The sequence below is a fragment of the Amblyraja radiata genome, chromosome 8 (genome assembly GCF_010909765.2).
Source record: "Amblyraja radiata isolate CabotCenter1 chromosome 8, sAmbRad1.1.pri, whole genome shotgun sequence".
NCBI lineage: Eukaryota > Metazoa > Chordata > Chondrichthyes > Rajiformes > Rajidae > Amblyraja > Amblyraja radiata.
Window position 1 is genome coordinate 74,821,525 of NC_045963.1, and position 15,194 is coordinate 74,836,718.

Consider the following 15,194-nt stretch of genomic DNA (forward strand, 5'->3'; position numbering starts at 1 on the left):
GTCCTTTAATTCTGAGGCTGCGACCTCTAGTCCTAGACTCTCCCTCTAGTGGAAACACCCTCTCCACATCCACTCTATCCATGTCTTTGAATATGCTGTACATTTCAATGAGGTCCCCCCCTTATTCTTCTAAACTCCAGCGAGTAGAGGCCCAGTGCCGCCAAACACTCATCACATGTTAACCCACTCATTCCTGGGATCATTCTTGTAAGCCTCCTCTGGACCCTCTCCAGGGCCAGCGCATCCTTCCTCAGATGTGGTGCCCAAAATTTGCTCACGATACTCCAAATGCGGCCTGACCAGCGCCTTATAGAGCCTCGGCATTACATCCCTGTTTTAGTATTCTAGCTATTCCAGTTATATTTCATGTAACGTGGTGCCACCAGCAGTGACGTGGTATTGTTCAGGTTATTTGTTTGGGTGCTCTTGAATGAGGAACAAATCTAGGCTATGATTCTGGGAATAAATCCAACTACCTTTCAAATATTGTTAAGTCCAGTTTCTTGTCCACCTGACAGCATTCGAGACTCTGGTTTAATCTATTTCGAAGGCTGCAATGATAATACAGTGTTCCCTCACAGCTATCTGTCGGTTTTGATTTTGTACCTTGGTTGGTTTCTTGAGTTCAACTTCAATCATAAGGTCATAAGTGATAGGAGCAGAATTCGGCCCATCAAATCTACTCCGCCATTCAATCATGGCTGATCTATCTCTCCCCCCTAACCCCATTCTCCTGCCTTCTCCCCATAGCCCCTGATGCCCGCACTAAGCAAGACGTTCTGATTAGTATCTTTGATGTAAAGGAACCAAACCACGTCAGTCCTGACATAAGATAGACACAAAAAGCCGGAGTCACTCAGTGGGACAGGCAGCATCTCCGGAGAGAAGAAATGGGTGACGTTTTGGGGCGCGACCATTCTTCAGACAGTCTTGACCTAAGGATCGGTTGCCCTTATCTCTAAACCAACGTCCTTCTCGCATGTTACTTCTCAAAGAAACATAGAAAATAGGTGCAGGAATAGGCCATTCGGCCCTTCGAGCCTGCACCGCCATTCAATATGATCATGGCTGATCATCCAACTCAGTATCCTGTATCTGCCTTCTCTCCATACCCCCTGATCCCTTTAGCCACAAGGGCCACATCTAACTCCCTCTTAAATATAGCCAATGAACTGGCCTCAACTTCATTCTGTGGCAGAGAATTCCAGAGATTCACCACTCTCTGTGTAAAAAATGTTTTACTCATCTCGGTCCTAAAAGATTTCCCCTTTATCCTTAAGCTGTGACCCCTTGTTCTGGACTTCCCCAATATCGGGAACAATCTTCCAGCATCTAGCCTGTCCAACCCCTTAAGAATTCTGTAAATTTCTATAAGGTCCCCCCCTCAATCTTTTAAATTCTAGCGAGTACAAGCCAAGTCTATCCAGTCTTTCTTCATATGAAAATCCTGACATCCCAGGAATCAGGAATCATCTTTGGTGGGTAATAAAGGAGGGTTATTTTTTGGGTAAAATTAACCTTGGCTTCCAAGCTTTCCTCTCGGAATAATTCTACACTGAGGCCACTTTTCCCGTCTTTGTAAAAGTCGCGCACTTCTGTGCCTGCACGCTGGGGGAAAAAATGCCAGCTAATAGAATGATTGGGATGGTAATGGTAATGAATGGCTGCGCGCTTGTCAAAAGCAGGATCATCAATTAAACCTTAATGGACCCGAGTTCTGAGCATCCCAGGAATTAATTTTAAATTGATCTAAATTATTGATTGTTGCAAATGCACGCCTTCGAATCTTTCAGCTAGCTTCTGCAATTTCTGCCTAATTGAAGTGTCGGCTAAAATACTAATTCCAGAACAGTGCATCGATTTTGCATTGATTTATATCCGCCCCTGTTTACCCGTGTTAAAGTAACTAGACAAATACTTGTTGTTTATAATCACAGCAGTTGTTTGTACATGAGTTTAAGTCTCAGCCATTGTCCCCTCTAATGTAAATGCCACAAAGTTTTCAAGATGTCTTTATGCGGTGCTGGCTCGAAGGGCCAAATGGCCTACTCCTGCACCTATTGTCTATTGTCTGTAGTTCCAGTTTGATATCTTGATGGGACTGCCATATTTGCATTTGGTACTGATATCTGTGATATAGAAACATAGAAACATAGAATATAGGTGCAGGAGTAGGCCATTCGGCCCTTCAAGCCTGCACCGCCATTCAATATGATCATGGCTGATCATCCAACTCAGTATCCTGTACCTGCCTTCTCTCCATACCCCCTGATCCCTTTAGCCACAAGGGCCACATCTAACTCCCTCTTAAATATAGCCAATGAACTGGCCTCAACTACCTTCTGTGGCAGAGAATTCCAGAGATTCACCACTCTCTGTGTGAAAAATGTTTTCCTCATCTCGGTCCTAAAAGATTTCCCCCTTATCCTTAAACTGTGATCCCTTGTTCTGGACTTCCCCAACATCGGGAACAATCTTCCTGCATCTAGCCTGTCCAACCCCTTAAGAATTTTGTAAGTTTCTATAAATCCCCCCTCAATCTTCTAAATTCTAGCAAGTATTCCAGACCCTCTTTTGCTGTAATTCATATGATATAGGAGCAGAATTAGGCCATTCGGCCCATCAAGTCTAATCCGCCATTCAATCGTGGCTGACCTATCTTTCCCTCCTAACCCCATTCTCCTGCGTCACATGTCCCTATTCAGTGTAGGATAGTGTTAATGTGCGGGGATCGCTGGTCAGCGCGGACCCGGTGGGCCGAATGGCCTGTTTCCGCGCTGTATCTCTAAACTTAACTGAACTAAGGGGCACGAACATCTAAATAGTCCTTGTGGGTTACGTTGGTGAAACATTGCATTCTTTTCACCGAGAGGTAACATTTGACCCTGAAGTGATAAATATGTGACAAAACTACAGAATATTTGCAAAATAATTTCTGAAAAATTGTAAAATCTCTCATTTATAAGTGCGCCTTCTGTGCCGAAATCTGCAGCGATTACAGATAACCGATAATGCATTAATAGACACCAGCGATAAGAATTACGTGTTTAAGACTCAGCATTTTAAGAGGCTTTTAGCTAGCTACATGGAAATGGCAGGATATGGATCAACTGCAGGCAGATGAGATTAATTTATCTCGATATCATGTTTGGCACGAACATTGTGGGCCAAAATGCCTGCTCGAGTGCTGTACCGTTCTATGTTCTTCATTATGTCTAACAAAATGTTATTAGCCCCTCCAAAGTAGATTTGACCTTATCGGCGACTCCGGACTGTCAAAGCTGCCACAGTCAGACATAAAAACTGTTTTTATCCACGAGTAGTTGCTCTACTCAACAGTCAAAAATCTGTAGACTCCCTTTGATCTGGTATTTTGTTGGTTCACATGCTTGATCAATGGTGTTTTATCATTAATGTCTTATTATTATTAATGTTTAGTATTTTCTGAGTCATTTGTAACTGTCACTGTATGTCATGTTGTTACTTGTGGGCGGAGCACCAAAGCAAATTCCTTGTATGTGAATACTTGGCCAATAAACTTACTTACTTACTTATCTAATGGGATGAAATAAGGGGGAAGGTTGCAATCTGTGGCACGTTCTATACAAATGGATCGCTAGTAATAAATAAAATTGATTTCCGAGCTGAAAATACTGTTGCTTCTGTGTCGGATAGAGTTCTCAGCATTATTCAAAGGATCCAGATGTAGTCTCGTTTAGTTTCCTTTATTGTCATGTGTACTGAGGTACAGTGAAAAGCTTTGTTTCATTATGTTTGCCCAACAGGGGCAGTTGAAGCAGGGTTTCCCTGGTGACTTGTTGCCAGTTTAGTTTAGAACGGAGATGAGGAAACACTTTTTCACGCAGAGAGTGGTGAGTCTGTGGAATTCTCTGCCTCAGAGGGCGGTGGAGGCAGGTTCTCTGGATACTTTCAAGAGAGAGCTAGGTAGGGCTCTTAAAGATAGCGGAGTCAGGGGATATGGGGAGGTTTGCAGGAACGGGGTACTGATTGGGGATGATCAGCCATGATCACATTGAATGACGGTGCTGGCTCGATGGGCCGAATGGCCTACTCCTGCACCTATTGTCTATTGTCTATCCCCTTCTCATCTTAAAGCTATGCACACTAGTTTTTGACGTTTACACCCTGGGGAAAGAAAGATTCTGACTGACTACTCTTATCTATGCCTCTGAAAATGTTATATACTTCTGTTAGATCTGCCTTCTGCCTCTGATGCTCCAGAGAAAACAACCCAAGTTTGATATAAAAATAGAAACATTTGTCTTTGAATTTCATGAACCAATGATGGCACGGTGGCGCAGCGGTAGAGTTGCAGCCTTAAAACACCAGAGACCCAGGATCGATTCTGACCACGGGCGCTGTCTGTACAACGTTTGTACGTTCTCCCCGTGACTGCGTGGGTTTTCTCCGGGTGCTCCGGTTTCCTCCCACACTCCAAAGACGTACAGGTTTGTAGGTTAATTGACTTCTGTAAATTGTCAATTGTCCCTAGTGTATAGGATGCTGCTAGTGTAAGGTGATCATTGGTCGGCGCAGACTCGTTGGGCCGAAAGGCCTGTTTCCGCACTGTATCTCTAAAGCCCAAATTTTGAGTTGGGTGATCAGGGAGTCCGTTTCCCAGAAACCGTTTGCACGTAGCTTTCTTTCCCTCCACTGTTTGCAGTTTCGCTTCATTTTCTGTGTAAGAGGGAACTGCAGATGCTGGGTTGACACCGAAGATAGACACAAAATGCTGGAGTAACTCAGCGGGACAGGCAGCATCTCTGGAGAGAAGGAATGGGTGACGTTTTGGGTCGAGACTGAAGAAGAGTCACGACCCGAAACGTCACCCATTCCTTCTCTCCAGAGATGCTGCCTGTCCCGCTGAGTTACTCCAGCGTTTTGTGTCCACCTATAGCTTTACTTCTGTTCGGGATACATACCCAACTTCAGGTCTTTACTGGTCAACATATCTTCTGTGGAGCTGTAGTTCTCGGCTGATTTATTGTTCAAAATTGTTCTTCCAACAGGAACCGTCTGTGTTCGAACCAAACTGTCTTGTGAAAGTGGATGAATTTGGATTCTTTCTCACCTGGAAAAGTGATGGAAAGGTACTTCAGTTTATATTTCAACATTGGGCCAACGACTTTCCCTTCCCTGTCGACATGTTTTAGATGATATACGATACATTTATAATGTCCCATTGCGTTAAAAATAAAGAGTTGAACGATGATAATGCGGAAAATGGCTCGATTGTAATCATGTATTGTCTTTCCGCTGACTGGATAGCACGCAACAAAAGCTTTTCACTGTACCTCGGTACACGTGACAATAAACTAAAATAATTAGAATGAAGTAATTTAAATTTAAATTAAAATCATTTTAATATATTCAAAGTCAAAGACAATTTTATTCGTCACTAAGAAATCTATTTTATCGCAATTTTTTTTTGTCAAATTGTCGAAGAAATGGGCCATATGTCCTATTCAGTATCTTTAGTTTAGTTTTGAGATGCAGCATAGAAACAGGCCCTTTGACCTATCGAGTCCGCGCCGATCAACAATCCCTCGTTCACGCTATCCCTGTTTCACATCCTACACACTCGGGAACAGTTTACAGAATCCAATTAGCTTACAAACCCGCACGTCTTTGGAATGTGGGAGGGAACCCGAGCATCAGGAGAAACCCACACGGTCACAGGTAGAACATACAAACTCAAGCTCACAACAAAAAGCTTTTCACTGTACCTCGTTACCTCAAATTTGCCGTGGTTATTTTCCAAATGTGCAATTTTTCGATGACCTGATATGTCAGTCAATAACGGCGGCAGTTGCCGAATAAAAATTGCCAAGTGGGACTATCCTACACTCACTAAGGACAATTTACATTTACACCAAGCCAATTAACCTACAAACCTGTATGTCTTTGGAGCGTGGGAGGAAGATCTCGGAGGAAAACCCACGCAGGTCACGGGGAGAACGTGCAAACTCCGTACCGACAGCACCCGTAGTCAGGATCGATCCCGGGTCTCTGGCGCTGTGAGGCAGTATCTCTACCGCTGCGCCACCGTGCCGCCGTAAATAATTTAAATGGTTGTCTAACGTGGTGGAAAGTTGTGAACTGGAGCATAATTTTGGTATTTCTTTAAGGAAGGACAAGTGCTGGAATGTTCCATGGTCAACAGCATTCGATATGGGAATATCCGCAAGGTAAGAATTTCCTTTGTGTCCGTTTTCTCTTGAGTATTGAACCTAGATCGGGTGTGAATTAAATGACTCAGTGGGTGGGTGAAATAAGTCAAAATTGTCATCTTCATCGCTTAAAATAATCCATTTAGAAAATGCAAATGTTTTTCTTCTGAAAAATTGTTTTGTGCTGTTTGAGGCAGTTGGAAAAGAAGATGTGGTCTGGATGGAAGGGTGTTCTGTAGAAACAAAGAACGGCCAATGCTGTTTAATATGCAAAAGGACACAAAGTGTGCTGGAGTAACTCAGCAGATCAGGCTGCAGCTCTGGAGTGTCTGAAGAAGGGTCTCAACCTGAAACGTCACCTATTCCTTTTCTCCAGAGATGCTGCCTGACCCCGCCGAGCTACTCCAGCATTTTGTGTCAAGCTGTGGAGAAACATGGATGGATGACGTTTCGGGTCTGGACCCTAATGTGAAGAGGAATGAAGAAGGGTCTGGACACGAAACGTCAGCTATTCATTGTTCTCCAGAGATGCCGCCTGGCATCGATCGATCACTTCGATCGCCGGAGCCGTATGGAGTTGTGCGGAGCTGGTCCCGACATCGCGCGGGGCTCCGAAAAACTGACCGTGTTCAAAAATTCTGCGCGGCAACGGCCTGCCGGCCCGCAGCCACCTCGACGCCGTACGTCACGCGCGAACCTCCCGCGGACTTCGCCCGCACTTCATGTCACTCACTCGACCTCCGCGCGGCCCCCGCTTCTGGTTAGGTCGCGCTTGCCGCATGGAGTCGCTTAGGTCGCATGGAGTCGCATGCCCGTGGGACAGGCCCTTTACTCCAGTACTCTTGTGTCCTGTGGAATGTTCTGGAATGAACATTCCAGAACTGGACAGAACAGTCTGGACCCGGTTAAAGACCAACCAAAGGATATTGTGAGCTTTCCGAGCCCACTCATGCCAATAGATCTCGCTCGCAGCTAAAGGTTCCTTTGCGGCATGCATTTAATGCACAATGGTGCATTACTGCATTGTGCATTTAATGAATACAATAGAGGGTAAATTTCTACTTCAAAGTAAGCTGGGGGGGGGGGGGGGGTTTGGTGATGCCACATGAGAAGCACAAGAAAGCTGTGTTGAACGCAAAGTGCTGGAGTGACAATGGGTCAGTCAGCATCTCTGGAAAAGCTGGGATAATATAGATCTAGTGTAAGTCTGAAGAAGGGTCTCGACCCGAAACGTCACCCATTCTTTCCAGAGATACTGCCTGTCCCAACATTGTATGTCTATCTTCGATTTAAACCAGCATCTGCAGTTCCTTCCTACACATAGAACCAGAGTAAGGTGGGCACAGGCTCAATGGATCAAAGGGCCTTTTTCCACGCTATGTCTCGGAACTAAAGTAAACGTTAGATACTGAAAAGGATGTATGATCCTTCCCATTTATTGAGTCAGGACCCTTCGTCACCTATCCATGTTCTCCAGAGATGCTGCCTGACCTGCTGAGTTACTCCACCACTTTTGTGTCCTCTTGTGTCTTAATCAGCATCTGCAGTTCTTTGTTTCTACATCTGTCCCCGTTGGGATCTCAGGCTGGTGAGACACAGGAGGAAACTATCCTTGTGGAGAAGGTCTCCTTTCTTGCAATCAGTCTGAAGCATCCCCATTCGAAACACCATCTCTTCACGTTCATCCAGAGATGCCGCCTGACCTGCCCTGACCCACGGTGGCGCAGCGGTAGAGTTGCCACCTTACAGCACTTGCAGCGCCGGAGACCCGGGTTCGATCCCGACTACGGGTGCTGCCCGTACGGAGTTTGTACGTTCTCCCCGTGACCTGCGAGGGTCTTCTCCGAGATCTTCGGTTTCCTCCCACACTCCAAAGACGTACAGGTTTGTAGGTAAATTGGCTTGGTGAATATAAAAATTGTCCTTTGTATGTGTGTGTGTGTGTGTGTAGGATAGCGTTAGTGTGCGGGGATTTCGGGCCTGTTTCCGCACTGTATCTCTAAGCTAAACTAAACTGTTACTCCGGCACTTTGTGTTCTTTTTGCGTATTAACCGGCATCTGCAGTTCCTTGTTTCTACAAGAAAGCAGTGAACGCTCTTGTGTTGGTCAACCAGAGAAATACGAGAGAGTTTCGATCAAAACATAAGTGGCTAAGGTAGAAGTTAAGGAAAGGATGAAGGAGGATCCCGACCCAAACGATCAGGCAATTCCTCCAGAGATGCTGCCTGACCTGCCGAGTTACTCCAGTACTTTGTGTTCAACACAAGATTCCAGCATCTGCAGACCTTTGTGTCTCCTTGATCGCTACAGTACTTCAGAATAATTTAAACCTCTACGCCTTTACTTTAGTAAGATTTTAGAGATACAGCGCGGAAACGGGCCCTTCAGCACACCGAGTCCGTGCCGACCAGCGATACCCGCACACTAGCACTATCCTTCCCATTTGGGACAATTTACGGTGTTTACCAAAGCCAATTAACTTACAAACCTGCACGTCTTTGGAGAGTGGGAGGAAACCGGAGCACCCGGAGAAAACCCACGCAGGTCACGGGGAGAACGTACAAACTCCGTACAGACGGCACCCGTAGCCGGGATCGAACCCGGGAACGGCACTGTGAGGCAGCGACTCTCCCGTGCCGCACTGCAAAACCTGCTGCACAATTTCAGCCGAAATTTGCCGTGGTTATTTTCCCAATGTGCAATTGACATTTTTGTGAGTTAAAATAATGCCTTGAGCTGGGGTTGATGCGTTTCTTTTTCTCTCGCGGAAGGATCCCAAATTACTGTCTGCGCTGGAGGCAGTGGGAAAAGCGGAAAACGAGCTGGATGGAAGGATATTTTGCATTTGTTGCGACGCAGACCTGGTGAACATCAGCTTTACGTATCTGGTGGCTGAGAGTGCTGACACGGCCAAGGTACACAACGCCAGCACCAACACCAACACCAACACCAACACCAGCACCGACACCGACACCGACACCAGCACCGACACCAACACCGACACCGACACCAACACCAGCACCGACACCGACACCGACGCCAGCACCGACACCAACACCAACACCAGCACCAACACCAGCACCGACACCGACACCGACGCCAGCACCGACACCAGCACCGACACCAACACCAACACCAGCACCAACACCAGCACCGACACCGACACTGACGCCAGCACCGACACCAACACCAACACCAGCACCAACACCAGCACCGACACCGACACCGACACCAGCACCGACACCAGCACCGACACCGACACCAACACCGACACCGACACCAGCACCGACACCAGCACCGACACCGACAACAGCACCGACACCGACACCAGCACCGACACCGACACCAACACCAGCACCGACACCGACACCAGCACCGACACCAACACCAGCACCGACACCAACACCAACACCAGCACCAACACCAGCACCGACACCGACACTGACGCCAGCACCGACACCAACACCAACACCAGCACCAACACCAGCACCGACACCGACACCGACACCAGCACCGACACCAGCACCGACACCGACACCAACACCGACACCAGCACCGACACCGACACCGACACCGACACCAACACCAGCACCGACACCGACACCAACACCGACACCAGCACCGACACCGACACCAACACCAACACCGGCACCGACACCAGCACCGACACCGACACCAGCACCGACACCAACACCAGCACCGACACCGACACCAGCACCGACACCGACACCAGCACCGACACCGACACCAGCACCGACACCGACACCAACACCAGCACCGACACCGACACCAGCACCGACACCGACACCAACACCGACACCAACACCGACACCAGCACCGACACCAGCACCGACACCGACACCAACACCGACACCAACACCGACACCAACACCGACACCAGCACCGACACCGACACCAGCACCGACACCAGCACCGACACCAACACCGACACCGACACCAACACCAGCACCGACACCGACACCAGCACCGACACCAACACCAGCACCGGCACCGACACCGACACCAGCACCGACACCAACACCGACACCGACACCGACACCGACACCAGCACCGACACCAACACCGACACCGACACTAACACCAGCACCGACACCGACACCGACACCAACACCGGCACCGACACCGACACCGACACCGACACCAACACCAACACCAGCACCGACACCGACACCAACACCGGCACCGACACCGACACCGACACCAGCACCGACACCAACACCGACACCGACACTAACACCAGCACCGACACCAGCACCGACACCGACACCGACACCAACACTGACACCGACACCGACACCGACACCGACACCGACACCAACACCGACACCAACACCGGCACCGACACCAACACCAACACCGACACCGACACCAACACCGGCACCGACACCGACACTGACACCGACACCGACACCGACACCGACACCGACACCAACACCAACACCGACACTAACACCAGCACCGACACCGACACCAACACCAGCACCGACACTAACACCAGCACCAACACCGACACCAACACCGGCACCGGCACCGACACCGACACCAGCACCGACACCGACACCAACACCAGCACCGACACCGACACCAGCACCGACACCAACACCGACACCGACACCGACACTAACACCAGCACCGACACCAACACCGACACCGACACTAACACCAGCACCGACACCAGCACCGACACCAACACCAACACTGACACCGACACCGACACCAACACCGACACCGACACCGACACCAACACCAACACCGACACTAACACCGACACCAACACCGACACCAACACCAACACCAACACCGACACCGACACCAACACCGGCACCGACACCGACACCGACACCGACACCGACACCGACACCAACACCAACACCAGCACCGACACTAACACCAGCACCGACACCGACACCGACGCCGACACCGACACCAACACCAGCACCGACACTAACACCAGCACCAACACCGACACCAACACCGGCACCGACACCGACACCAACACCGACACCGACACCGACACCAACACCAACACCGACACCGACGCCGACACTAACACCGACACCGACACCGACACCGGCACCGACACCAACACCGACACCGACACTAACACCGACACCGACACTAACACCGACACTAACACCGACACTAACACCAACACCGACACTAACACCAACACCGACACTAACACCGACACTAACACCGACACTAACACCAACACCGACACCGACACTAACACCGACACTAACACCGACACTAACACCAACACCGACACTAACACCGACACTAACACCAACATCGACACTAACACCAACACCGACACCAACACCGACACTAACACCGACACCGACACTAACACCAACACCGACACTAACACCGACGCCGACACTAACACCGACACCGACACTAACACCGACACCGACACTAACACCGACACTGACACCGACACTAACACCGACACTAACACCGACGCCGACACTAACACCGACACTAACACCAACACCAGCACCAGCACCAGCACCAACACCTCCATCAGTCTGAAGATGGATCTCAACCAGAAACGTCACCCATTCCTTCTCGCCAGAGATGCTGCCTGTCCCGCTGAGTTACTCCAGCTTTTTGTGTCTGCCTTTGCAGTAAACCAGCAGTTCCTTTGTACACACTAGTTCCATGTAATCCCACCCTCTCATCCACTCTCTACACATCAGAGGCAATTTACAGAGGCCAATTAGCCAACGTTCTTGGGATGTAAGAGGAATCCGGAGCGCCCATTGCGGTCGCAGGGAGAATGTGCAAACTCCACACAGACAGCACCTGAGGTCAGGATCGCACCCACAGCTCTGGTGTTGTGAGGCAGTGGCTCGACCAGCTGTATCGCTATGCCTAATTGCTGAGGAATTTTGTAAGCATTTCGTAAGAGGGAGTTAGCGTGTTAGGTGACTGTTAACTGGAATTGTTGCAACGATGAGAAATAGCGTTTGATGGCACTGGGCCTGTACTCGCTGGAGTTTAGAAGGATGAGGGGTCACCTCGTTGAAACTAACCGTATAGTGAAAGGCCTGGATAGAGTGGATGTGGAGAGGATGTTTCCACTAGTGGGAGAGCCTCAGAATTAAAGGACATACCTTAGAAAGGAAATGAGGAGGAATTTCTTTAGTCAGAGGGTGGTGAATCTGTGGAATTCTTTGCCACTGAAGGCTGTGGAGGCCAAGTCAGTGGGTACTTTTCAGGTGGAGATTGACAGATTCTTGATTAGTACGGGTGTCAGGGGTTATGTGGAGAAGGCAGGAGAATGGGGTTGAGAGGGAGCGATATATCAGCCATGATTGAATGGCGGAGTAGACTTGATGGGCTGAAGGGCCTAATTCTGTTCCTAGAACTTATGAACAGCGTTTGACCGTCAAATGTTCATAAGGAATAGGAGTAGAATTAGGCCATTCGGCCCATCAAGTCTACGCCGCCATTCAATCATGGCTGATCTATCTCTGCCTGCCACGCTGATGCAATAAGTAGTCCATTACAACGAAAAGAAATATTCCAAAAACCTTTTACCTTTTATATCTTTCAGCATTGGGTTGAGGGATTGAAATCGATTGTCCACAACTTCAAAGCGAACAGTGTCTGCCCTATGACCTGCCTCACAAAACAGTTAAGTTTAATCTTTATAATTTCCTTGCTTAAATTGTAAAATAATAACCAATGTAATTGCTAAGTATTGGATTTAATTTATGCATTGTGCATGCTTATATTCTGCTTGGAGACTTTTTTTTATTAATCCTACGCATACAGAGTAAGTTGAATAAAGAAGAATTGGCTGAACTGAAAAATGATTTGCAAAATTGGTGTTGCTAATATTAAATTTGCGTCTGAATGATATTGCGTTCGGTTTCATTAAAACAATAAGAACTAGTTTTAAAGGGCCTGTCCCACTTTACGAGGTAATTCATGAGCTCTCCCGAGCTTAAAAAAAATCAAACTCGTGGAAAGTACGTAGCGGGTACGTCGGAGCTCGGGGACGTCTCTTAGCAGCTCGTAACGCTAACGGCAGGTACTCGGGAAACGCGGTGAGCTCGGGAAGATTTTTCAACATGTTGAAAAATGTCCACGTGAGCCCCGAGTACCTACGTGCAGCTGTCACCGTAATTCTCCAAGTTCGAATCAGGGGAAACTCCAGAGAACTCTTGAATTACATCGTACAGTGGGACAGGCCCTTAAATATGAAATCAGTAACAAACACGGCACGGTGGCGCAGCGGTAGAGTTACTGCCTCGTGCCGCTAGAGAACCGGGTTCGATCCCGACTACGAGTGCTGTCTGTACTGAGTTTGTACGTTCTCCCCGTGAACCTGCGTGGGTTTTCTCCGTGATCTCCCACACTCCAAAGACGTACAGGTTTGTAGGCTAATTGGTTTCGGTAAAGTTGTACAGTCAATTGTCCCTCGTGGGCGTAGGATTGTGTTAATGTGCTGGTCGCTGCGGACACGGTGGGCCGAAGGGCCTGTTTCCGCGCTGTATCTCTAAACTAAACCAACTATTTTGTGAAGAGCGTTTTTTTGGAGGTATAAAAAAGACACCAAGTGCTTTTGTGTAACTCGGTGTGTGTGTGTCCTGGTGTAACTCAGCGGGTCAGGCAGCCTCTCTGGAGAACATGGATAGGTGACGTTTCAGATCTGAAGGAGGGTCCTAACATGAAACGGCACCTACCATGGATCGGTGACATCTCAAGGCAGGCAGCATCTCTGAAGAACATGGATAGGTGACATTTGGATAGTTAACATTACTTGTTAGCGTTTTATGATGTTTTTAATCATATTTTAACATCTATTTGAATGTGAAAAGGTTAAATGCTTTTAAATATATATATAATGGAATCCTCGATTAGGTTATAGCTTCGTCTCAAGCAGGCCTTCTCCAGTAGATTGATAAGAGAGAGAGATAAGCCCAGGTTGCTGTGTATTGAGACAATGACTAATGCCTTTGAAATGTGTCTACCAATTGATGAGAGAGAGAAGCCCAGACTTGTCCCAGTGAGGTATATTGAGACAATGACTGATGCCTTTAAAATGTCTTATCTTGAAAGCACCCCTTTCCAGCATCTGCAGTTCCTTCTTAAAAACTGATAGGATGCCTTTGATGTGCGACTGCTGATTGACAAGAAACAAACTCAACCGCATCCTGTGGTGATTTGTATTGACTGTATCTCTGACCATGACTTACATCTTTGGAATGTGCTTTAGTGACAAAAACACAGTATAAAATACCATGTAATTCTTTGTTTATGGAAGTGGTGACATGAGGAGAGTCACGTGCCTGTGTTGCTTACTTGGCTGCTGTCCTCGCCACTTCCATCAACCGATAATAAGTAAAGTTTGAGATTCAAGAGAGTTTATTGTCATGTGTCCCTGATAGGACAATTATATTCTTGCTTTGCTTCAGCACAACAGAACATAGTAGGCATTGACTACAGAACAGATCAGTGTGTCCATATACCATTATATACGTATATACACACATGAATAAATAAACTGATAATATGCAAATAACAGATAATGGGGTATTAATGTTCAGAGTTTGTCCAAGCCAAGTTGCATCTAACTAACCGTTTTGTGAGTTATCTGTTTAGTAAGTAGTGAACCTTTATCAAATGTTTTTTTAAATGTCCGTGATGCGGGCCATCAGGGTGTTTGAGGAGTGGCAGGGTGGAGGAGTGGCAGGGTGGCGCAGCGGTAGTGCTGCTGCCTCGCAGCGCCAGAGACCCCAGTTCAATCCTGACCTCAGGTGCTGTCTGTGCGGAGTTTGTCAGTTCGCCCCGTCACCGTGTGAGTTTTCTCTCACATCCCAAAGACGTGCAGGTTTTTCGGCTAATTGCCCTCTGTAAATTGCCCCTCGCGTGTAGTGAGTGGGTGAGAAATTGGGATAACGTAGAACTGAGTGGACTCAGTACAAAATGGCCATTTATAATGGTAGCAAGGTGCTGGAGGAACTCAG

General features: G+C 47.9%; 1 protein-coding gene across 2 annotated transcripts in view; it reads left to right on the forward strand.

Annotated features, from left to right (window-relative positions):
- plcb4 (phospholipase C beta 4) overlaps positions 1-15,194 on the forward strand; it is a 445,314-nt gene that overhangs the window by 268,834 nt on the left and 161,286 nt on the right. For both annotated transcript variants that reach the window (XM_033026236.1, XM_033026237.1), the window contains exons 4-7: positions 5,031-5,111; positions 6,150-6,209; positions 8,964-9,107; positions 12,776-12,855. In XM_033026236.1, coding sequence (XP_032882127.1) covers positions 5,031-5,111; positions 6,150-6,209; positions 8,964-9,107; positions 12,776-12,855 — 365 coding nt within the window. The remainder of the gene's footprint in view (positions 1-5,030; positions 5,112-6,149; positions 6,210-8,963; positions 9,108-12,775; positions 12,856-15,194) is intronic.